The sequence below is a fragment of the Astatotilapia calliptera genome, chromosome 9, assembly GCF_964374335.1.
Source record: "Astatotilapia calliptera chromosome 9, fAstCal68.1, whole genome shotgun sequence".
Taxonomy (NCBI): Eukaryota; Metazoa; Chordata; class Actinopteri; order Cichliformes; family Cichlidae; genus Astatotilapia; species Astatotilapia calliptera.
Genome location: NC_137430.1, coordinates 6,378,526 through 6,403,477, shown reverse-complemented (window position 1 = coordinate 6,403,477; position 24,952 = coordinate 6,378,526). Strand labels below are relative to the sequence as shown.

General features: G+C 42.7%; 1 protein-coding gene across 1 annotated transcript in view; it reads right to left on the bottom strand.

Moving 5' to 3' along the window:
• pde1ca (phosphodiesterase 1C, calmodulin-dependent a) overlaps positions 1 to 24,952 on the bottom strand; it is a 368,845-nt gene that overhangs the window by 320,637 nt on the left and 23,256 nt on the right. Inside the window, exons 10-16 of the mRNA XM_080305885.1 lie at positions 24,703 to 24,823; positions 23,176 to 23,257; positions 20,431 to 20,551; positions 15,629 to 15,789; positions 12,315 to 12,614; positions 11,766 to 11,930; positions 7,527 to 11,232 (exon numbers count right to left, since the gene is read on the bottom strand). Of these exons, the coding sequence (XP_080162011.1) occupies positions 11,770 to 11,930; positions 12,315 to 12,614; positions 15,629 to 15,789; positions 20,431 to 20,551; positions 23,176 to 23,257; positions 24,703 to 24,823 (946 nt within the window). The 3' untranslated portion in view covers positions 7,527 to 11,232; positions 11,766 to 11,769. The remainder of the gene's footprint in view (positions 1 to 7,526; positions 11,233 to 11,765; positions 11,931 to 12,314; positions 12,615 to 15,628; positions 15,790 to 20,430; positions 20,552 to 23,175; positions 23,258 to 24,702; positions 24,824 to 24,952) is intronic.

Genomic DNA, 24,952 nt, shown 5'->3' with positions numbered 1-24,952 from the left:
TACTAGAAGGAACAGAATTTATTTCATTTGACGGACTAGTTACACAATATGGGATCAACAAGAAAAGATTTTTAGAATATCAACAAATTAAATCCATAGTAAAAAAGAAATTTAAACCGGGTCAAGTTGAACTACAAACACCACCAAGTGTGGTTCAATTTCTTACTCTTAAACCCCCCAAATTACTATCCAAAATATACAGAATGCTTTCTAAAACAGATGAATCAATATCACTTCCTATTGCAAAATGGGAAGCGGATTTATCAGTTAACTTAGACCTAAACTTCTGGTCTCAGATTTGCTTAAAAACCTTTCATCTAATTAGAAATCCCAGTCTTCAATTAATTCAATACAAAATATTACATAGAGTGCACTATACAGGTCATCGGATGTTCAAGATGGGCTTTACGTCTACCAACAACTGCTCACACTGCCAAACCAATTCACCGGACAATTATATCCACGCTCTTTGGTTCTGTCCACCAGTTCAGAAGTTTTGGCGCGAGATATGTGAAGACTTATCAAAGTGTCTGAAATGTAACATTCCAACTTCCCCCTTAGTGTGTTTGTTGGGCAGCTTAGATAATGTCACTTCAGAAAAGAATATCGCCCATATGGTTTTCACTGCCCTATGCATAGCCAAGAAAACAGTCCTCATGAACTGGAAAAATAAAAATAATCTTAATTCTAACCAATATAGAAATTATCTATTAGATTACATTAGTCTTGATACAGCCTCTGCCACCACATCAGATCAATTGCTCTGGGCTCCTTTGATCAGCTCCATCACCTAGTGGGGGTGGGGGGTCATAGTTTGGTCCCGCCTTCACTGTTGTGATTGGTGTGGGGGTAGGGACAGGCTTAGGGCGTCGGGGGGTTCCCCGGAGGCATCTTCCTTGGGGGGCTCAACCCGGGGTAGCGGTCATGTCCGGTTAGGGGCTCTGTTGGCTCTCAGGTGACTGTTTCCTCGCGGCTGCGTGCAGCGGGGCTAGGGGAGGGTCTGTGCTGACGGACGTGGGTTACTGACCTGGTAGCCTGGCTGCCCCTGGGTGGGTCCGGGATGGGCGTGAGGTTCTGGGGGCGCTCCGTCTCTGGGCTGGGAACCGGACCGGGCCTCGGGGGCTTGGGTCCTGGATGGTGTGTTGCCGGGGTTGTGGGCGGGTGGGTGCATGGGGGCCCAGCCCTGGAGCAGGGTGCCGCCGGTGCGTCGAGCCACCTGGGGGGCTCTTCAACTGGTGGGGGAGATTGTCACATCTTGCAGGAGCTTTCCTCTCCTCAGGAGCTCCCTCTGCAGGAGGGGGAGATACAGGAGAGGTGGAGGAAGATCTCAGCCTGGGTGTTTATTGTCTTATGTAGTCTGGAAGATGAGTGGATGGTGGGGTGGGTGCAGTTTTCTCTGTGGTGGGGTTGGGTGGACTGTCCCGGGCTCTGTGGGGCCGGGCGGCGCTGCTGCACTGGGGCCGGTCTGGATGGGCCTGGGCCCCCTTTCCCTGGCGGGTCGCGGAGTATGGGGGTGCCTACTAGGGTCAGCGGGGGAGCTGGCCCCAGGGAGGGGTCACTTGCCCCTCCCTTCCTTCCCTCCCCATCTCCAGCTGCCTCCCTCTTCCCGCTCCACCACAACCACCCACACATGCAGGGCCTTGGAGTAGGGGTATGTCACCAGGGTGCAGAGGAGGCTACCCCCCCCTCTGTCCCCTTCTGGCTGCCTCTGCCTCAATTTTATCCCACAACTTAGACATTCACATTACTCACACTCTCATTACACATACATATAGGATCTTGGGGGTGGGCACGATACACGGAGTCCAAAGTACCATCAGGGTGTACACCCCACCACTGGCATCGTTGCCCACCTCTCAATCTTAAATACACGTAGACATTGAGGGCTAGCAGGAGGGACCATGCGCTTACCTGCTGCTCTCTGGCAGGTAGCTCCAAGCCCTCCTGGGTTTTAAATGCACCTTAGAACACCTTAGAGTGTGGAGCCTTCCTGCTGCTGCGGAGTCGGGGCGGTCTGCCTCCCCCCACCACAGGGAAAAGGGAAACACCACCTGGGTCTGGGTGCAGTTCCCCCCTCCAGGGGCGGGGGCACCTAGACCCGGTTTGTAGAGTACGCTTGGGGAGTGTGATCGTGTGTACAACGTCTCTTTATGTCTGTCTCCACGTTGGTTGAGTGTGGAGTAAGTGCATATGAGAGCATGAGGGTGGGAATGGATGTTTGTATCTGTGTGTGCCTGTATGTCTGTGTCTATATGTCAGGTTGGGTGTCAGGCGCCACCTCTCTGGGGACATCTCAGGCCCTCCAAGGTTTGGAGGCCTATCTCCCCCTACCACCACTTCCCCTGCCAGTGGCGGACCCCCTCAGACATCGGTGCGTTGGTGGTTCCTTGTGTCCGGGGATGGGCGTCCAGGTACACACCGGCTCACTCCTTGGCGGCCGCTTATCGGGGCCTGGAGCCTGGGGCTCGCTCGGGCCACTTCGGAGGTGGGGTGCCCCCGGCCTCTCGGCCTGGGGCTCGGTCACTCAGGCACAGCTGGCTGCCGGCGGAGCTCACGGGCGCGTCACTGCAACTCCCCCTGGCTTCTGCTCCGCGGCTGCTGAGTGAGCCCTCATCTGGGACTCTCCTCAGCTCTTTCCGGGACAGTGGCGCAGCTGCCCCTCTGTTGGTCTTCCTTGGTCTCTTGTGTTCTGGGGGCCTCTGGATGTCTGGAGTTTTGATCTCCTCCACACCTGCTTCACGCCCTGGAGGACGGGGCTGTGGCCCCCCCACACCCTCTAGCAGATTATTACATGAAGGAACCTTTTGAAAAACAAAAAACAAGCGCGTCCATGCTCACAGGTGTACACACGGGTGATCACACCCACAAACTACACCCTTTTTGGCTCCTACCTCAAAGCACACTGTGTTCTGTTGATCTTATGTGCTGCACAATAATGTTTAACATTTAGTATTTACTGTCATATTCCCATATATCATTGTGATGTTGTTTATTCTATTACTCTTGTTCTCTTCTGCTTGCTTTCTTTTTTCTTTCTCAGCAGGTGATCCAGGTGATTGATATATGCATTTTTTTTTCTCTGCCCGTTCTGTTGGTTTTTGTCTTTTGCCCTTCTCCCCCGTCCCTCTTCTCAGCTGTTTCTCTTTCCCTCTTTCTTTCTCCCCTTCTTTCCCCCAGTCAAGTCTGTCCCGTATTCAGTAAGTGAAAATAAAATAAACAATAAAAGGTGAATCAAATGGACCATTACGGCAAGGCTGGGATGGTCAGTTTGGTAAAGTAAATCCGTTGGGCATCTTTCTTTGCCTTTAGACAACAATTCTGATGGCAAAAGAGCCAAACGGGACAGGCCAAAAAGAAAAAAAAAAAAAAAAAAAAAAAAAAAAGGTCAGAGCCTCAGCCGGCCTGGAAACCAGAGCGGGAGCCAACTGGGCCTCAGTCTCCCCCACCCGAGGAACAGACACGGGTGCAGAGGTACGCTGGGCCCGAGCTGCCCCGGGGGGAGAAACACGAGCAGGAAAAGGATCAGGCTCAGAAAAAACAGTCCGAGAAACGGCAGGCTCAGGGTCGACAAAAATAGATCTATCAAAAATGAACCCGCCGTCCACTTCATGATTTGCAGTCTTAGTATTAGCAGTCCTTGTTTTCATAGTTTTTGAAATCCTTGGGTTAACAGTTGTAGAGTGAGCTGACTTGGGGATGACTGAACCAGACTTAACAAAACCTAAACTGACAGAACCTGAACTGAGTGTTTGAGACCTGGTGGAGTGGTTCACAGTTTTTCCTTTAACCGCATGTGCAGACTTAGGAGAGCGGGTAGTGTCTTTCATCTCTCCCTGTGTAGAGGGAGCAAAGCAGAATAACTTTTCCCAGTCCGTGTCATCATCCATAAGGGAAGTTCCCCACGGATCAGAGGTGAGCTTATTGTTCTTTTTAGTTAAGGCTTCAGGTGGGATGTGTGAAAGGCAGTCATTATAACTCACCACCGGGAGTTGCTCAGCAAATGAAAAGTGACGGCGGCGTGAGCGTGGCTTCCTCTGAGGTGAGGAAGCAGACGGGGCATAAAGCTGAGCCTCTGACGTGCGGGACGGCAATGCAGAGGCTGGAGCGTGAGCATCCGAAGAAAAATGGAGCACTCCCACCCGAAGCGGCCGAGGCTTGGGTGCGAGCGGGGCAACAGGCGGAGGCTTTTGGCAACTTCGGGGACCTCCAAAAGCCAGCCGAGTTCCGCGGAATAAGTGCTCATAATCCGGAGCGCGCCACGGCTTCCAGCGGAGCTCCTCCTCCAGCTGGGCGAGGGCTGCCTCCTGGCGCTCATAGAGCTGAGAGCGGTTTGCTGGGTCCATGTAATGGTCGTAGTCTTCTGTCATGATTCGGCTGTGTGGCAGGCAGGAGAGGACCCAAACGCAAACTCAGAGTCAAAAGGTAAACTCAAAAAAACACAGCTTTATTGCTGGCGTGAAGTGGGACACGAAAAACAATACAAAATAAACTAAACTGGGAAAACTAACGCACAAGGAGCCACAGGGAAAGTCACACAGCTATGATGGAGACTACGACACTGACAAAGAGAAACACAGGGCTTAAATACACAGAGGGATAACGAGGGAATGAGACACAGAAGGAGGGCACAGCTGGGAGAAATCAGGACTGGACGAGACAGAGACGCAAAACTAGAAACACTCACATGAGGCATGGACCTTCAAAGTAAAACAGGAAGTATCACACAGAGACGCGAACTAGACACAGTGGAGACAGCAACTAAGAAACAGAGACAAACCATAAGGCAGAGGTCTAAGAACCAAAATACACAGAGGGAAATACTCAGCTTTGAACACAAGAGACTAGACTAGAGGGAGTAACAAAAGACCAACCATGAGAACATAATGCACAATGCAGGGTGACAGAAAACAAGAAACTCAAACATGCAAAGACACACACTAAACAGAACAGAGGGGGCACAGAGAGACATGAAGGGCAGGGGAGACTTAACATGGGTTGAAACACAAGGGGGAACTAATAAGCAAATGAACATAGGAGGCCTAATGAGCTAAACATACTATAAACATCAAAATGAACTAGAACTCAAAACACTGGGTCCTAAGACCCAGGATCGTGACATGCACTTTTGTTTGTTCAGTCCCATGTGATGTGCAAGTGTTTGATTTGTGCACAATAATAATGGAGGAATCAAGCTTGGAATTCCCATCTACTAGAGCAGTGCGATATGGCCAAAAATATTTATCACGATATATATTTGAAAATTTGCGATAACGATATAACTGACGATATAATTGATGCGAGACAAAATACAACTCCACAACATTACTAGCGCAAAAAGACAACCTTCCATTTATTTTCACTTAAACAAGAAGCTGGTTTTTATGTACATTAAAGCTTTATACAATTTTAACAGTGCAAATGCAAATTCCTTGCTGAAAGTTTAACCAAAAGGCATTTCCAGTAGAAATGGGCTGACATATCCTCAGCATAACCATGTATAATATCCACTGAAGTTAAAAAGAGGTGCTTTGCAACATTAAACTGCAGTGTGCAGTACGTATTTTTCGGACCATAAGGTGCACGGGATTATAAGGCACATTAAGCGAAACAAAGCAGTCAGATAAATCAAACTTTATTAAACTCATTCTTCTTGCTTCCTCCACTTCTGTACCATTGAGTCATTAATGTTGAATTCTCTGGCAGCTGCTCTATTCCCATGTTGTTGCAGTATATTAATGACTAACCTTGTATTGTGGATGGATTATCTCAGTTGTTCTCCTGACTGAAGTTTGGTCCATTTACAGCATCCTGCCATGCGATTGCATTTGTCTCTAACCATGAGGAACCTTCACGTTAACTTTTATAAGTGGAAAAGTGTTAGTGTTCGTCCTCCAGCTTCACTGTTTATGTTATGCTAACATTGCTGTGTCGCTAGCGATCACGTAGCACATCATTGTATACCAGCTAGCCCAGGGGTGTCAAACTCAAATACACAGTGGGCCAAAATTGAAAACTGGAACAAAGTCGCGGGCTAACGTTAATATTTATTGAAAAAAAAAATCTTCCTCCAGATATAAGAATGAATCTTTTCTTATGGACTCAAATAAGTTTCGCTGGAAAACTGAATATGGAACAAGCAAAGCTTAATACTAAACAATATATATATTAGCTGTATAATACCAGCAGGCCAGCTCTAATAGTAATTTGGTATGGCTTCGCGGGCCAAATGTAATTAGGCTGCGGGCCAAATTTGGCCCGCGGGCCAGAGTTTGACACCTATGAGCTAGCCCAACTTCAATAACCCTACAAACGTCACTGCTGTTTAGTTTCCTGTCTTCATTTATGTTGGAAGTGATCAGAAATCTCTCAGTCAGAACATGCAATATCATGCTTAGGTAACTAGCGAAACTAGCGAGCTAACTTCCGCTAGCTTCCTGCTAACTTCTAACTCCGTTAAATGTAATACATTTTGTTTTCATGGATGCCTGGAAGTTAAACTTCATAGTTACACCTGGTAAAGCAGCAATGCTGATCGTTTTATTAAAGATGAAAGAATTTAGACAGTTTTTAAGTTCAGGGCCCAGATTACTCCCAGATTTAAGAGCATCTTAGTCCGACAAATACGACAATAACGACGGCCGCTTGCATGTTCTGCAAAAAAATGTGCTTTGTCGTGTATCTGACGGACAAACACCAAACCAGTTCCACATCACTGAAGTTGCACCATTTTTACAAACCAATTCTGGTTCATCTGTTTCACTCAACAATCAGCCATGTGCGTATGAAAACAAAGGCACTGCACATGCGCGTTTTACTCATATTCTATCGCGATATTTCATTTTCCTATCGTTGCCTAACATTATACCGGTATTACCGTGAACGGTATAATATGGCCCAGTCCTACCATTTACCATGTCCCAGGCCCTTGATTTATATTTTCATCTCAGGGATACAGTTCGTTCACAGTTATTTGAGGCTACTTAAATGGACACAAACATACAAATTTAGTACATTTTGTACTTTAGTACGTATTCCTACAGCTTAATGTACTTATTATTAAGTAATTATTTTTCTCCAGTGTGTAGTTATCTTGTTTTTGTAGCAAAATTATCAGAAATGACTGTATAACATAATTTTAATTTTATCCATGTCAGTAAATTACCGTATTTCCCGGACTACAGAGCGCACCTGAATATTAGCCGCACAAGCTAAAATCAGGGGAAAATCCTGTTTTGTACATACATTAGCCGCACCTGACTAAAAGCCGCAGGTGTTTCAATGTTAACTTATCATATGTAAGAGAATATGCACAAAGCGAATTGTCAGGAAAGAGACGGCTGTTTGGAGACATCACTTTTATTAATATTTTGAAAAACAAGTTATGGGTACATATTTGCATAACTTTTTAGGGTACATGTACAAGTACCGGTAATTACAAGTACAAAACATGTACTGTGCTTCATAAATGAGTAACAAATGTAGTACATAATAACCTACAGCACACCAGAAAAATAGATTCAGACTACCTTTTAGGCTCAGGTGCAGTGACACGGCTTTATCAAGAAGAAAAGTCAGTCATTCACCATCTTTCTCTTCTTCCTGCGCACTAAAACCACCAAAGTCCTCTTCTCCAGTGTCGGAAACGAACAGGTTCAGGATGGCTTTGTCATCCACTCTCCGCTTCTCTCTTTCATTGTCACTTTCAAAACCAAAGAAATCCTCGTTGTCAGTGTCAGAGTCGAACACCCTCAGAAGGGCCGTGGCGGTGTCCTCCTCTCCATCATGCAGCAGTCCAGCCCTTCGAAATCCGTTGGTGATCGTGGATGTTTTCACACTTTTCCACGCTGTCAGAATCCAACGGTGGAGTTGAGCATAACTTGCTTTTCGCAAGTTTATCACCGCTCATCATCCACGCCTCCAGCTGAACGCGTAGTGCTACTTTGAAGTTTGTTTTTCGCGCTACTTCGTACGGCACTACGTTGCCTGGCGGATGGACATGTGACCAACATACCACTCTTGAACCTCGATCCTTCCGCCAGGCAACGTAGTGCCGTACAACAGCGGAACAAACAAAACAAATCCGCTCATGAACAATCCATAGAAAAGCCGCACCTGACTAAAAGCCGCAGGGTTCAAAGCTTGTGCAAAAAGTAGCGGCTTATAGCCCGACAATTACGGTAACTCAGGGCAGACATGAAAACAGGGTCATTATTAAATATGCAGATGACTCTGTTATTGTCAGCTTACTGAAAGAGGGTGAAATTAACCACGGTCCAGTCATTGATGACTTTGTTCAGTGGTGTGAGGAGTCTTATCTCCAGCTGAACATATCTAAAACAAAAGATATGGTTGTTGATTTTAGGAAACAACAAAATGGGCACGGAGTCACTTTAATTAAAGGTCAGAAAATAGAGCAAGTACAATCATATAAATATCTTGGGACCATAATAAATGAAAAACGGAACTTTGATCAAAATTGCAAATCAGTTTGTAAAAAGGGTCACCAGCACCTTTATTGCCTTAGGAAACTTGTTCATTTCCACATTGACCAAAAAATTTTAACTTTGTTTTATCGTTCTTTTATTGAGTCTGTTTTATCCTTTTGTTTGGTGGCATGGTTTGGTCAGACCTCTGTCACAGAGAAAAACTCTCTAAATCAGATAGTGAGATGGTCCAGTCGTCTGATAGGTGAGCCACAGTCTTGTTTAGCCTCCCTGTACTCTAAGGAGGTACAGTGGATGGCTTTATCAATCCTTAAAAATGGTTCCCATCCTCTAAGGGGTGAATTTCAGCTTCTTCCCTCAGGACGGAGGTTTCTATTTCCGAGATGCAGGACAAAGCGTTATAAAAATAGCTTTGTCCCCGTTGCTGTCACTGAATTAAATAATGATTAAAATTACTATATATGTGCCACAGTGAGCTTTATATATTTACTAGGTATGTGTGTTTTTAAAGGGATGCCAAATGCTGTCATTTTTCTGTAAAGCAAATTTACCTTGCCTTTGGGTATAAATAAAGTTACCTTGACCTTGACCTTATAGAATGAGTAGTTAAATAACTTTCAGCGGTGTCATTAGACATGTTCATGTTTAAAGATGTATAGAATGTAACAGAGAGGACAATGTTTTGTACAAATGAGAATGGTTTACTGGTGTCTTTCAAAATACACCATACTCAAAAACAGGTTGTATTTTGCATATAATAACAGGATAAAATAACAGTTATTTCTAAAATGTTATACAAACCTCTTTACAATGTAATCAATCTCTGTAATTGACAACTTTTTTTCTAAACCCATTAGGAACATAAAGGTTCACATTCTTGTTTCTATTAAGATTTCTGCAAACATCTGAAATACTTTAATATAGAACATGCTTAATCGGTTGGAATATAGTATTTGTAATGGTGTTGTACTTATGTTTGTATATACAGTAGACAGCACTCAGCAATCTTCCAGTTTGTAGAACTGTTACTGTATGCTATATTGGAAATATTTGTTACTCTTCCTGTAGTAAAAAATCATTAGAATGTTAAAATTAGTAATTTATTTTGGCACTAGCCAAAAACACAGTAACAATGTGTGCAGCAGGAACAGATGCACTTCTATGTTTAGTGTACGGATTCCTACCAGGTGAAGCACTGAAAATATTATTTAAATATGTATATGTATTTTCAACTGGTGTTGTTTTGTGGTCTCATTCCCCAAGCAATTTGTTGCCTTATTTTGTCCCCAACACTCACTGCTGTTTCTGCAAAGTCAGCGTGCTAAGTGCTGTCTACTACAGGTAACTCCACTTCAAAAAACCTGAACATTCCCTTTAGCTTACTATTTTAATTGGGGGGAGAAACTAAGAAAGCACTTACAGACCAGATGAAAAAAAGGCTGCACATGAAAAAGGCACAATGGGCTACACTGTTAAGAGAACTTAACCACCCAGTCTATTGAACAGTCACATTCATTCCTTCATGTTACTGTTAACTACACCCGTGTTTCTATGAACTGTTAGGGTGGAAAACCTAAAACGTGTAGGGCAGAGTGCCTTGAGGACCATGGTTGGGTAACACTGACCTACACCACATCCATCACCCACATAGAACTTGTGAGAATGCTGTTAAATTCACTGCGAAAGTCTGGATAGCTGTGATAACCAAGGGGCAGCTTTAGTACACATCCACATGTGTGGGATTGTGGTCTGTGGAGGAAATCTGTAGTTTCTATGAACTCAATTAGTATGGCTTTAGCCAACAGATTGGATCCTGTACAGAACCGCAGGAAAATCTGAAGATAATTGAAATCAATTTCTCCAATGTACCTTTTCAGGTAACGAGAAACTGTTGACTGGGTAGCGGTCATCTCCTCTGGAAAGATTAGAAGCTCCTTCACTGTTTTTACAGTTGTTTTTTTTTCTGCAATGAAATGATGCAGTCCTTCTGGTGGGAGTAAACCAGCTACAGAACCCACAACGGGACGCCAGCACTTGATTACAAACATTGGGGCCTGAATAAGTACTTTGTGTCCTATCTGTGCCAAAACAGGGAGCAGTGTGTCCTTGGTAGGAACCTGCTTGCACTCATGTGCATCAAGTACTTCCAGCAATTCATCTGTATCCACTGAATTGAAGTCATCCAAAGCCTTCAGGAGAACAGATCGCTCTTCTTGTGAGACGCACAAAAGAAAGGAATCTTTTAAACTACTGGTTGTCAAGCCGTACAATATCTCCTCCAGAAAGGGTATTGCAAGCTTCACTGGGAAGTAACCAGCTTGTTTCCACCCTACAACAAACACTCTAGCTATAGCCTGCCATTCTTCACACTGAAAGTCATGCCGGATGAATGGGACTTTCACCTCAACTCCCAATGTGCAGCTGTCATAGAAATCCATCCAAAATTATGTCAGGCAGTCTCGCAAAACACCACTTCCTTCCCCCTGTTCAAGCTCTCCATTTGGTAACAACATTTTGATATTGACCTCAGATGAAATTCAATTCAATTCAATTCAATTTTATTTATATAGCGCCAAATCACAGCAGAAGTCGCCTCAAGGCGCTTCATAGATACAGAGAAAAACCCAACAATCATATGACCCCCTATGAGCAAGCACTTTGGTGACAGTGGGAAGGAAAAACTCCCTTTTAACAGGAAGAAACCTCCGGCAGAACCAGGCTCAGGGAGGGGCGGGGCCATCTGCTGCGACCGGTTGGGGTAAAAGAAGGAAGACAGGATAAAGACATGCTGTGGAAGAGAGACAGAGGTTAATAACAGATATGATTCAATGCAGGGAGATCTATTAACACATAGTGAGTTAGAAGGGTGACTGGAAAGGATAAACTCAATGCATCATGGGAATCCCCCGGCAGCCTACGTCTATTGCAGCATAACTAAGGGAGGATTCAGGGTCACTTGGTCCAGCCCTAACTATATGCTTTAGCAAAAAGGAAAGTTCACAAGCTATGGGATGTGGTATAGGGAAATTTATTAGCAACAAAAACAAAAACATAGTATCCATGGTGTAAATTGCAGCATAATTGTTTTTTCATTGGATCTTAATAACTTAAGTTCTTAACAATAATAATAATAATAATAATAATAAAATTCATTTAATATAAGGCAAAGACCCTACAATAATACAAATAAGGAAACTAAGTGCAAGTAATTATATTTGTACTGAGAAAGGAATTCTGAGTTTATTCACAAAGGAAAAACTGAAGCAGAGTGATGAAGGAGTACATCACACAATATGCCATTATTATACACTTCAAACTTACAAAGTTATTTCCGTCGATGCAAGTAGAAGCGTTGCAGTCTCCTGGCTTTTGTCCTGGCATCAATAGGCCATATTTCTATGACTTTTGCCCTGATGAGTCTGTAGGAGCTGGCGCAATAGGTGGGTGCTTTGCAATAATGAATCAGAGGGAAAACAGTTTGAGGGTCTGTGGAGGCAAAATATAATTCATACTCAAGGCATTTGTGTGCACTTATGTGTAACAACTGTATGTTAAACTAATTGTTAAATGGCCTCTTAGCCAGATCACTCTTGAAAAACAGAACTTCAATCTTAATAGACCTTTACCCGGATGTTACTATTATTCATATTATTTTTAATTATAGAAACTTTGTGAGATTAACCCTAATCAGACTAACATAATATCATTAACATTAAATTTTAATGTAGATGTAATATGGTGTAAAATATATACTATAAATACATATAGAATGTATTTTGTGAATTAAAGGTAAAGTTGTATCTATTCTTATCAGTTTAATTAGGTGCTTTCAATATAAAAAAAATAACAATAAAACTCAGAGGTGTGTACCATTCTGGGATTGCTGCTTCTTCATGTGTCCATCAGGTGACTTCTTTATGGCATCAGGGACTGATTTCAGCAGAATGCTTGAAGACTGAGCCTGATTATTGTTTCTTTCATCTTTAGTCTTTCTTTCTTCTTGCTGTCTCCTGTTCTGCACCTCTTGTCCCGCAGATTCTTTTTTCATTTTCCCCTGTCCCATGTTGGCTCCGTCAACAGTTGTGCTTGTGTCTTTTCCACCGTTTGTCTCTTTGTCTTCTTGGCTATGTTCCTCTGCCATCTCGGTGACCTTTACCTCCAGGTCTACAACTGATATACCCAAACAAAATTGTGTTTCATTTAATTCAGACGGCTTGACACTGACAGATATTCCGTTCAATTTCATTACAATCCAATAAGCATTTCATCTTCACTTACCTTTTTCAATTCAATTCATTTTTTATATAGTGCCAAATCACAACAACAGTAGATCCTACATTCACTATGTACCTACACAATAATCTGCATCTAATTTTTAGTAGTAGCAAAACCTATTTGAACATTCCTGTAGGAATGGATCTAGAAGACATATTTATGGTTTAGAGAAATATATTATTTATGTTAATTTAGAAAGATCAATTGGGATCGCTGTGAAAACAGAATACACTTCAACAACAGCTAAATTCAGTTGCTACTCATTGTCCACCTCGTACTCGGTTTCTATCTGATTTCTCAGACAATTTGCCGATTTATTGCTCTGTTCTAAAAAATAAAAAATTATTGTAAGTGATTTTAACATCCATCTAGATGCTAAAAACAACAGCCCTAACCTTGGATTTAATGATTCTATTGTTATAATCATTTAGCTTGTTTCAAAATGCGAACCCACCACTCATCACGAACTCCAGACCTTATTCTGATATACAGCATAGAAAATAAAGATTTAACTATATACTGTATTAAGTGAAAATCTTTTTGTGTGATTGTTTCTTAATAATATTTACAATAATTGATTATATAACAGTGGGGAATACATTTCATTACAGTAGCAGTCTTTCCTGTAGCAAAAAATAAGGATGGAATTTCTCCACTGTTAGCTTCCTTTAATATCATGTACACAATGCAGACCAGCTAACTAAACACTTACTCCCTCAGTGGTTGTTTATTTGAATCAGAAATCAGATACAGAAATTGTGTTGCTGAGTTTTGTGACACGATGTAGTTAGTTGTTGTTAGGACAAGAATAAAGTTGGAGTTGGATTAAAGTGAGAGCTCTCGTCTGTGTTTACCTCCACATTGGTGACCCCTGACTTGAACATCTTACGAGATGAAGATGATGCCCGCTCCACTCTGGATGCATCAGCAACCGCTGGCCCTTCGCCTCCTGCTGCAGCTGTGTTTGCTGTGGCGCTTAAGCTGCCGGACTTTTGGCTCCACGATCCCCCGTCGTGGTTCGTGCACGTGGAGGCTCAGTTTGCCCTTCGCGGCATCTTGACTGACGATACAAAGTATCACCATGTGGTGGGCTCGCTCAACCATCGTGCGATGACCCTCCTCTGGGACCCACCCACCCTTAAAGAGATCCTTCTTCGGCGCTACGCCCTCTCCAACGTGGAGCGAGCCGAAAAGCTGGAGAAAGGGCCTCGTGCTGGAGGGCAGGTCCATATGGGAGGGAGTTCCTCACCTGCTTTGTGACGTTTCCACCGGCTGCTCACACCCAGTGGATCCCCTTTCATGGTGTCGTTGTGTTTTCAACTCAATACATGCCCTCTCTCCTCCAGGCGTCCGGGCCTCGTTTAAGCTGGTGAGTGCCACGTTCATTCGCAAATCGGTGAAGGACTGGACAGCGGCGTGTGCTCCATGCCAACATGCAAAGATCGATAGACACACACACAGGAGCCCCTCGAACCCTTCTGTGTCCCTGGTAGGCATTTTGATCTTGTTGGCCCTTTGCCGCAGTCACAAGATTTCACACACCTTTTGATTGTGACGGCCTAGGCTGTCAGGCCGTCAAACCACGGCTTACCACCCGCAAGCCAACGGGATGTGCGAGCGGTTTCACCATTAACTCAAGGCCGCGCTCTGGAGGGCTCCACCCATTGTACAGGAAGTGTGTTGCTGAGTTTTGTGGCACAGTGTAGTCAGTTGTTGTCAGGTCAAAAATAAAGTTGGAGTGAGAAGTGAGAGCTCTCGTGTAGTCTCTGTTTAGCTCCACACTGTAATTGTTACCTTCAATGTGCATATGACCTCTTTCTTGCATTTGGATATAATCTCTTAAATTATAGACATCTTGTCTGACAGGGATTCAAAAGAGAATATTTGTACCAAATTGACTTCTCTTTATATGCTCCCTATAATCCAGAATCAAATTTAAAATCCATCTCCTCACATACAGGGCCTTGAATAAACAGGCCCCTTTTTCTCTTAAAGACCCCATAGTCCCATATCAACTTGACAGAGGTCTTTGCTCTGAAACTGCAGGATTTAAAATTAGAATGGGAAATTCGGCTTAAAACCGTCCTTTTTGATAAAGCTGAATCAGGTGACCTAAATTCTCTCTAGTTAGGCTGTAAGGTTCAGGCTGCTAGAGGTTTTCCCACTGTTGCCAAGTGGACTCATCAGATTGTTGTGTTTTTCTCCCGAATATTGTAGGGTTTTTATCCTACAACATAAAGTGTCTTGAGGTGGCACTTGTTGGAATTTGGTTCTATATAAATAAAACTGAATTAAAGTTCAAGGAGTATTTGGCTCAACAGAGTTAACTGACTGTCTAAATTGCTGCCAAAAAAACAGGGGTTGTTCCTGTTTTCCTCAATATGAGACAAATAGTAAGATGTCCTAGCCTGGAAAAGTATTTTTACAGGCCAAACAAAGAGTGCAACACAATTTCCTCTCTAGCTTATGAATCATCTCTTTTAAGGTCCATATTTTTGAGCTATAGGGAGTCAAGCATCTCTGGTTTGTTACCTTCCTTTTAAGAGGAGCCCCAATATCCAAGCTTGTATGCAGTGAGCATATAACACTATTAACAAGATCATCAACCTTTTCGGGAGTAAAGTTAAAAGTAGCTGCTCTGCATTGTGCATGCTTTTGAAGTGGAGGAAAAATCATTCTCCTGAATTAAATGCACAAGGTATATAACATTAATGTTCACACACAGCCTCTTCTAATTAAAACCACAGTGTCTAAAACCCTATGAATGACAGTACATTGAACATCCTGTGCTTGGACGGTGGGAAGAAGACAGCCTAACCTGCAGTTCATAAATTTGAATGAGAAAATCTGGATTTCAAGGCAAAAATGGAAGTGTATTCTAAAGGTCAGTTATATTGTGTTCCAGCTACCTTTTCCTGCTTGGTCCCTCCATGTCTCCCTGTTTTGATGAATTTTTTGATTCCATGTACCCCTGAAACCTTTGAAGTCCACTGTGGTCAGAGAGCAGCTGCCTTCTGAGTGTGTACTCTTCATGCTGGACTGCTTTCCGTCACTTCCAGTACTGTTGAAACTATGACAGGACACAAGTATAATGTTAAATATAGTTAAACATAGTGAGTAGTTGTTAGTTACTGCAGTTAATGGTAAAAATTAGCCAACAGTAAACTTAAAGGACGGAGTCTAGGGAGCTTGAAAAGAAAAGCGTCTGGACTTCTTTAAGTTTCCTCGAAAACATTTCATCTCTCATTGGAGATTCAGATGGACAGCCAAGTCTTGTCCCGTTTAAAGGAAAAAGGTCAGTCTTTTGAGGATGCCAATGTTCACATTTTAGACCGAGAAGACAGTAGGTTTTAAAGCGGAGTGAAAGAAGCCCTCTATGTCCACTGTGAATGACCATCTTTGAACAGGTGGCTTACGACGCCAACTGTCTTGCCTACATAGACAAAAAATAATAAGTAATGCATTTTAGTAAACGGTAAATTTAACTGTAACTCTATCTATCTAGATATATATGGAGCGATATAGATATATATTAGGGGTGCAACGACACTCGTATCGATATTGAACCGTTCGATACAGTGCTTTCGGTTCGGTACGCGTATGTATCAAACAATACAACATTTTTAATTTATTTTATCAACTTTCCTTCTGACGATGCTGTCTGTGTTGAGAGCTCAGTGGATCTGCGTTCGACTTATCCGCCTAGGCTGCACTGTCGAGCGCAGATCCACTGAGCGCAGCACAAGCTAGCGAGACAGAAGCTAAGCTCGTTGCAACATGCCAAATTGAACCTCCCCCACCCTCAATCAGATCTGGCGTTTGGAACTATTTTGGTCTTCATGTGACGCATGACCCTAAGGGTAAGCGCGTCATGAACAAAAGTAAAACAGTATGTTGGATGTGCCACGCAATGCTCAATTGGTGGGAACTAGTACGTTAGCACAGTTTGCTCGCACGTGTTGACGCCGTCCAGCCCCACGCACGGGGCGATCCGCGGTAGCTCGTTAACGGAGATTTGCCGTGTTGTGGCGTTGATGTCATTTCAACGAGATTAACGCTGACAGCACTAGTGGGAACACAACGAATATGACTGCACATTTACGCCAATATCATCCTAGTGCAAAGACAAGTGGAAGCAGACAAAAACAACAAGCACGCATGCTACAAACTTTACCCGAGTCATTTAGACAGCTGTTAGCACATGATTCTCCTTATGGGGGCCTGATATGTTTAATATGCTGCTGAGAATATAGCCCAGAAGAAGCATATAGTATATCTTTTATTTTGGAAAGAGCCATTTCTCTGTAATAAACTCTCTTTTTCCAAAGAAGAGTGATTTCTCGATCAGATAGATTTATTTTTTTATTACTTTGTTGTTTCAGCAACATTAAATTTAAAAACTGTACTTTTGAGTTAAAAGCTATTATATTGAAAAAGATTACATGTAAGAGCCCCAAGCGCTACAGGGGTGGCTGTAGCTTAGGAGGTAGAGTAGGTGCTCTACTACTTGGAAGGTTGTTGGTTCAGTCCCTGGGTTCTGGAGTTTGCAAATATCCTTGTGCATCCAACGCATCCAATATCCAACGCATCCATCGGAGTGTGAACATTAGATAGCAAGCATAGAAGAAGTGAATAAGGCAAGTTGTATTAAGCACTTTAAGTGCTCAGAGTCAAATGGTACTATATATTAATCAGTCTCTTTGTTAATACAACATTGAGAGACAAATGTTCTCAATTAAAAAAAATGTTTATTGACCTAATCGGACCATCTCTCCCTGTTCCTCACACCTCGGTATTCACCACTCATCCAACGTGTGAAACCTGCTGTGAGGACAATTAAAGTGTGGCCAGAGGGGACAGATTTAAAAACACAGACTGGAATATGTTCACCCACACAGACCTGGACCAGTACGCCTCATCTGTACTGGATTACATCTCCGAAACCACAGACAGTGTCACCACCCAGAAACGGATCACCATGTACCCCAACCAGAAGCCTTGGATGAACCGGGATGTTCGTCTCCTCCTGAAGGCCTGCAACACCGCTTTTAGGTCAGGAGATGCACACGCCTACAGCACAGCCAGGGCTAATCTAAAGAAGGGCATCAAAAAAGCCAAACACCATTACAAAAAGAAGGTAGAGGAACACTTCTCCAACTCCAACCCCCGACGCATGTGGCAAGGACTCCAGACCATTACAGACTACAGGACCACCAAACCCTCCCCCGCATCCTCTGATGTCTCCTTCCTCAACGAGCTCAACAACTTTTATGCTCGTTTTGAGCGAGGGAACCCCACAACCACAACCAAAGCAGACATGACGCCAGACCACCAACCTCTGACTCTCTCCCCCACCGATGTAGGAGCGGTGCTGAGCAGGATCAATGTCCACAAGGCTGCAGGCCCTGATGGCGTGTTCTCAGAGCGTGTTCTGGGGAGCTTGCAGGAGTGCTCACAGACATATTCAATCTGTCCTTGGCCCACGCTGTGGTACCGGCCTGCTTCAAATCCACCTCCATCGTCCCGATACCCAAAAACTCCAACCCATCTTGCCTCAATGATTACCGCCCAGTAGCACTCACCCCCATCATCACTAAGTGCTTAGAGCAGCTGGTCCTAGCACACTTCAAATCCTGTCTCCCCCCCACCCTGGACCCCCACCAATTCGTATACCGCCAGAACAGGAGCACAGAGGATGCAGTCTCCATCGCACTGCACTCTGTCCTCTCACACCTGGACAACAACAACACCTACGCCAGAATGCTGTTTATAGACTTCAGTTCAGCATTCAATACAATCCACCCCTCACAACTCATCAGGAAACTGACAGACCTGGGCATCAGTTCCCTCATCTGCAAATGGTTACTGGACTTCCTGACCAACCGCCCCCAACATGTCCAGCTGGATAACCACTGTTCATCTACAATCACGATGAACATCGGTGTACCACAAGGCTGTGTGATGAGCCCTTTCCTCTACTCCCTTTTCACCCACGACTGCAGACCTGCTGATGGTTCCAGCACCATCATTAAGTTTGCAGATGACACCACGGTGATTGGCCTCATCAGTGACAACGATGAAGCCGCCTACAGGGAGGAGGTGGATTGTCTGGCTGAGTGGTGCGACACAAACAACCTGCTGCTTAACACCGAGAAGACCAAGGAGCTCATCGTGGACTACAGGAGGAATGCTGACCCACATCCACCCATCCACATTAAGGGGACGGCTGTTGAGCGTGTGAGCAGCTTCAAGTTCCTGGGAGTCCACATCTCCGAGGATCTCACCTGGACGACCAACTGCTCCAAGCTGGTCAAGAAGGCTTACCAGCGCCTCTTCTTCTTGAGGACTCTGAGGAAGAACCACCTGTCCTCAGACATCCTGGTGAACTTCTATCATTGCACCATCGAGAGCATCCTGACCAACTGTATAACAGTCTGGTACGGGAACTGCTCTGCCTCGGACCGGAAGGCGTTGCAGAGGGTCGTGAAAACTGCCCAGCGCATCGCCGGAGCACCACTTCCTGCCATAAAAGACATCTACAGGAAGTGGTGTCTGAAAAGGGCTGGGAAAATCATCAAAGACCCCAGTCACCCATCACATGGACTCTTCACCCTCCTGCCCTCTGGGAGGCGTCACAGGAGCCTCCGGACTAAGACCACCAGGTACCGGAACAGCTTCTTCCCCACAGCTGTCAGACTCCCGAACTCTGCCTCCTGACATCTGACCCACATTAAACTCATGGACTGAACATACACACACCCACAATGGACAACTGTACCCTCAAACACACAATAATAACATGGACTGAACCACCACTCACAACCACTAGCACTTTATATAGCCTCTGTAGAAACTATCTACACCCTCACTTATCTTAACTGCACTACTGTATAGCTCTGTGTAAATAATCATTCTGTACATACGATAATTTTTAACCCTACAACTGTTTACAACTTGCATAGTTCCCATTTCTGTATAGCTGTATATCTCAGATTCCTGTAAAGTTATTTATTTCATATTCTGTATAGTTTTTCATATTTATATCCTGTTCATATCCTGTACATAGCTTGTACTCACTACAGCCTGTACATACTTATAGTTATAGAATATTCACAACATACTTCATACCGTGTACATTATAACATACCATAATAGACCCATTTCTGTAATATACTCACATATCTATATTATTGCTAATATATATTGTAATATATCTATATCACTAAAGCACTTCTGGATGGATGCAAACTGCATTTCGTTGCCCTGTACCTGTGCATGTGCAATGACAAAAAAAGTTGAATTCTAATTCTAATTCTAATGTAAAAGCTAAACAGAAATGTTTTTAGGTGGTAGAACTGTATTTTAAGTTAACCAGTTCTACTTTTTGCTCTTGCATTTCAAAAAGAGGCTTTGTGGGCATTGTGGTATTGTGGGGGTTGATGCCTATACTTGAATTGGCATCAACCCCCACAATGGCATTTCACACTAATGTCTACTTTAGGGGATTCTGGATGAAGACAAGTCCGGTAGCACAGGTGCCTTATAAATATGTATTACTCTTCATTTTTCTCTGGCCTATAGCCCGACAATACTTTTAGTTCAGAGTAGTTGTACTGGTTTTTATATAGAGTACACACAGCAACTGAGACAGATTCACACACATTAACAAATAATGAGACTGCACTGAAAGTGAGAATTTTGTGTGGATCACCTGTACTGTCTGAAGACAGGCAATTCAGAGCGAGAGGTCTCCTCGATGAGTGGTGTCACAATATTTTCGATCATTTCTGTCAACACAGTGAATGTTGGCTCCACAATGAAATCAATGAATCCTACAAAAACAGACATTCATAATTGGCACAGTTTTTTTAAATTCTCCCACTTAATTCAAGAAACAAATGTTTATTAGAGCCTTCTATATTACACACAAAAATTGACATTTATAGTTAGTTTCATCATATGAATAATCACATGGAAGGAGGAAGCAGAATCATAGATTCATCACATTTTCAAACCTATGAAGTTAGGGACAAGAATTCCTGATCAAGTACCAATTATTAGCAGCCCCTAAGAGAACGACAAATTGATCATGTATAATTACAACCTGTAATGCAAACTTTAAATGGTAAATGGCCTGTATTTGTATATCGCTTTACTTAGTCCCTAGTGTAAAGTCCCTAAGTACCACAAAGTGCTTTACACTACATTCAGCCATTCACCCATTTATTCACATTCACGAACCGGCAACCTTCTGATTACAAGCCACGATCTCAAGGTCACAAACCTAGCGAACTGGCCCATGCAACACTTGATTTGAGGTCTTGGCTTGCCTCATATGTGACATGTCTAAAATAAATGCACCACAAATTTCCCACGTGTGGGACTAATAAAGGTTATCTTATCTTATCTTATCTTATAACCAATGTTCCCTCTAAACTGCGCGCCTGTGCAATCTGTGCTCACTGCTCGCACGGTCTCTGCGCACAGAAAATCTGCGTTGTGCACAAAAATAAAAATCTAACCTGAATTAAAATTAAAATAAATACATTAACAATTCATTCTGTTTTGCAGTGGAAGTCAGTAAGTGACCAGCGACTGGCTGCTCCAGCCAATGATGCGATTCACATTCATATATACGCAGCAAATCAATATAGTTGACAGGCTATGACAGCGTCCTTATGTGCCGACACTGGCGTTTTAGCTAGCAAAGCGTTGTGGCTGATGTGGAGTGAAGCCACGTTAATGATAACGTGTACAACCATTGGAGATGTGAGTAGGACAGACGGAACAATTGACGGAAAACATGTGGACTTTTTACCAGTTTATAAATTGTGTTGATCGGCCACGTAAAAACAGAGTTATGATAAAAAAATATCTGCAATGTCTGTTTTTTTCTGAATACTATATTTACTTTATTTACTTATATATTTTATATTTACATAGTTTATATTTACTGCGGGAATTTATATATAGTTTATATTTAATGCGGGAAGAAACGGTAAAAACAGCGTTTTATAAGGAAAGCGCTCAAAAGCGCTCTCCGCCTATGAGCAAAAACAAAACCAAAAAACCCCACACCCTTTCCTATTAGTGGAAAATGTACCATGTCAACCAACAGAGATACTGCCCATCTCTGTTGGTTGACTGTAATCTCTGTAATCCAATTAAAGTAAGGGATTACTATTGCAAAAAAGGTAATTCGATTACGGTTACTTTCCCGTAAGCACGCTGCGTTACTGCGTTACTTAAACTGTGATTTTTTTGCGAGAGTGTCTCATGACAATGACGTAAGCGAGTGCAACGTTCGTGGCAACAGCTGTGGCAACAATGGATAATATATCGAGTGCGGGAGAGAGTATGAGCTTTTTTCAAGTAACGTGACCAACACTGTCGACCAATCAAAAAATGATATGGCAACATGGCATTTAGTTGTTTAGGAAGGGGGGGAAGTTTTAGGAGTTATGGCGGTGTTTTGAGATGTGAGAGATTTGCGACGTTTACTCATAATACAAGTCAGAGCTTTATAAAAAAAAAAAAGAAAATTGTGTTTTCAAAATTGGAGTTCAAGTTAATTTTACCAATAGTGTTAACATACTACACAGGTCATGAAGAAGACTTTTTAAAATTTTCATAAGTGGGCTAAAGTACTTCATTAAAAGTAATCTAGCATAAATGTAAATGCTGTAATTTGATTATTTTAATAAACCATGTAACTTGGATGGATTCGATGCTGGCGTGACCACAGTGCACAAGTCTAATGTTGCTCATAGTGGTCCAAGGGACCGCTCAGGGAGTTTGTGTGTTTGCTCAGATACATGAACAATTAGAGGGAACATTGTCCATGAGACTGCTAATTAACTACTACCAATCCACCATTGAGAGCCTTCTGACCTACTGCTGCACACTCTGGTTCAACTGTTATACTGTGGAGGATAAGAGGAAGCTGCAGCAGGTGGTAAATTGCTGGCTGTCCAAAAAACGGTGAGAGCTTTATAAATGGTATATTTTAGCTGAACAGCTGAGAAGCTCATTGGAGCCTCTCTTACCTCCAAACTGTGAAACAGTTTCTTCTCCCAGACTCTTGAACACTCACAAACTGGACTGACACACATAAACATAACTTTATACATTTCATCACATTTATACAGTCTTAGACAGTCTTAGACTGTATAAATAACTGTATACTGCATACGGCACTGTATAAATACAATTTAATTGAAAACTGAAACTGAATTGAATATTAACTCTTTTGACTTACTAGTATTTTTGTTTCATGATATTCAGATTCCACATTTATCTGTAGGCACTGCAATTCTTCCAAAAATGAACTTGAAAAAATATTATTATATTCACTTGGCTGTTATTGGTCACTGACTGCTGCTTGACAAAACTTAAAATGTATCCAAAATATGCTAATCATTTAGAAAGAAGCATTAACTGTATTTAAGAACTTTACCTATTTGGGACTGGGCCACCATGGTGGATTTGCGGTCACAAAGAGGGGAGAAAGGTAGACCCAGCTCTGCTTCCCTATCTCCCTGAAAACAAATGACACCGCTATGTTTACAAAGACAGTTGGCCTCAATAATGTACACTGTAATTCAAATTCGGAAGACTTTATTTATCCCCAAGGGGCAATTAAGAGAGACTGACCTTGCCGACCGTACATACAATACACAAACATCACATTGGGGAGACAGGTCAGGCTAGACAGCTGTTACTTTAGCTGGCCGGTCAGCCGCACGAGCAGCGACCCGGAACCGAACAATGGAAAAATGCACAACATCAGGAAGGACAAGGAGAAAAAAGAACTCACTCCAGACTGAGCTCCTACTGGGAGATCAGTTTGAGAACAGAAAAAAACCCTCCTCCGCGCATAGCACATGAAAAAATCTTAATACACCACTGAAACGCATGACAAGCAACAGGGAAAGGTAAAAGGTGAGAGACAGCCAGTGTAGACAGCGCATCCGGGCCTGCAGAATATGCGCTGGTCCCCTTTGATCCACCATCTGCATCAGGAGGGAATAAGCATCGAAGGCGTTTGGAAGGGGAGGGGGGGATGAGTGTATATCTGCATGTGTATATGTAAGAGTTATTATGTGTACAACTAACCAATGCAATTTCCCTGAAACACTGTTTTTAATTCTATTGAATTAGAAAAGTAATGAAGTGACTTAAAAACTTTTATAAAATAAAAGTTCTTTTATTTTATGCCTTTTATTAGACACTATGAACTGAGACGGAATGCAAGCCTCCTCTGAAAACCACATCGACTGAAATGGGAAACAGACTCCACCACAATAGGAGACTAAACAAAATGTTTGTACCTGGCAAGAAATGTTTCTATTTTGTTATGTCAAAGCATAATTTTTTCACCCTATGTCTAGTTGGCTGTTGAAGAGTAATGTTATCTGCATGGTAAACTACTGTGGTCCAATAATTAAGTTGCAATAACATTACTCATACCTTTCTGAAATACCGTATTCAGCTGTAATACAACTTGCACATGTGAAGTGTTTAAGTTTAATTAAAGAACTGCAGTAGATTAATATTCCTATTTTTGCAGTCAGTCCTAAACAGTAATTGTTTTCCTGTCTGTGACTGTACTGTAATTGCAGATGCAGATTACAGCAAAACAAAGCTCAAGGTTTTTTTTATTTGTTTGTTTCTTTTTTGGCAGCATATGAAAACTTCTAGGGTCCTTACTTCAGTAGATGGGCAAGGTGTAAATAAGTCTGTGCATACTTCTGTTCCATTTTTGACTTAATGATTGAGTGGTTATTTCATGTCACAGAAATTTTGTTTGAGCATGTGTGTGTACAAGTATATCCAGCTAGCTGTGTATATGTATATATTGGTTTGTTTGTTTTATGTGTCCGATAAAAGGTTATCATCATTATAGTATGGCTCCCACTTCCTTTACACAATAAAGTGTCAATGGAGGGACTAGGAGGTAGGTGCTAATTTTTCAGGTGACTACCTGTCTGAAGAACTCCTCAAGCAGGGATGTTGTCCAGCGATGATGGAGGTCCCAGCATTTGGCAGGATGGCTGATGTCAGCAGTGTGCAGCAGCAATGATAAAGCCTTTGGTTTGTCAATCCTGTGAATAAAGAGTGGTTAGTCACTGGTGGGTGTAAACAAACAGCAGCTGTTCAGCTCCCAAAGAAAAGTACATTAAAATTGGGTAAATATGAGTGTACTTTTTGAGTGCAATGAAACTTCCGAGAGT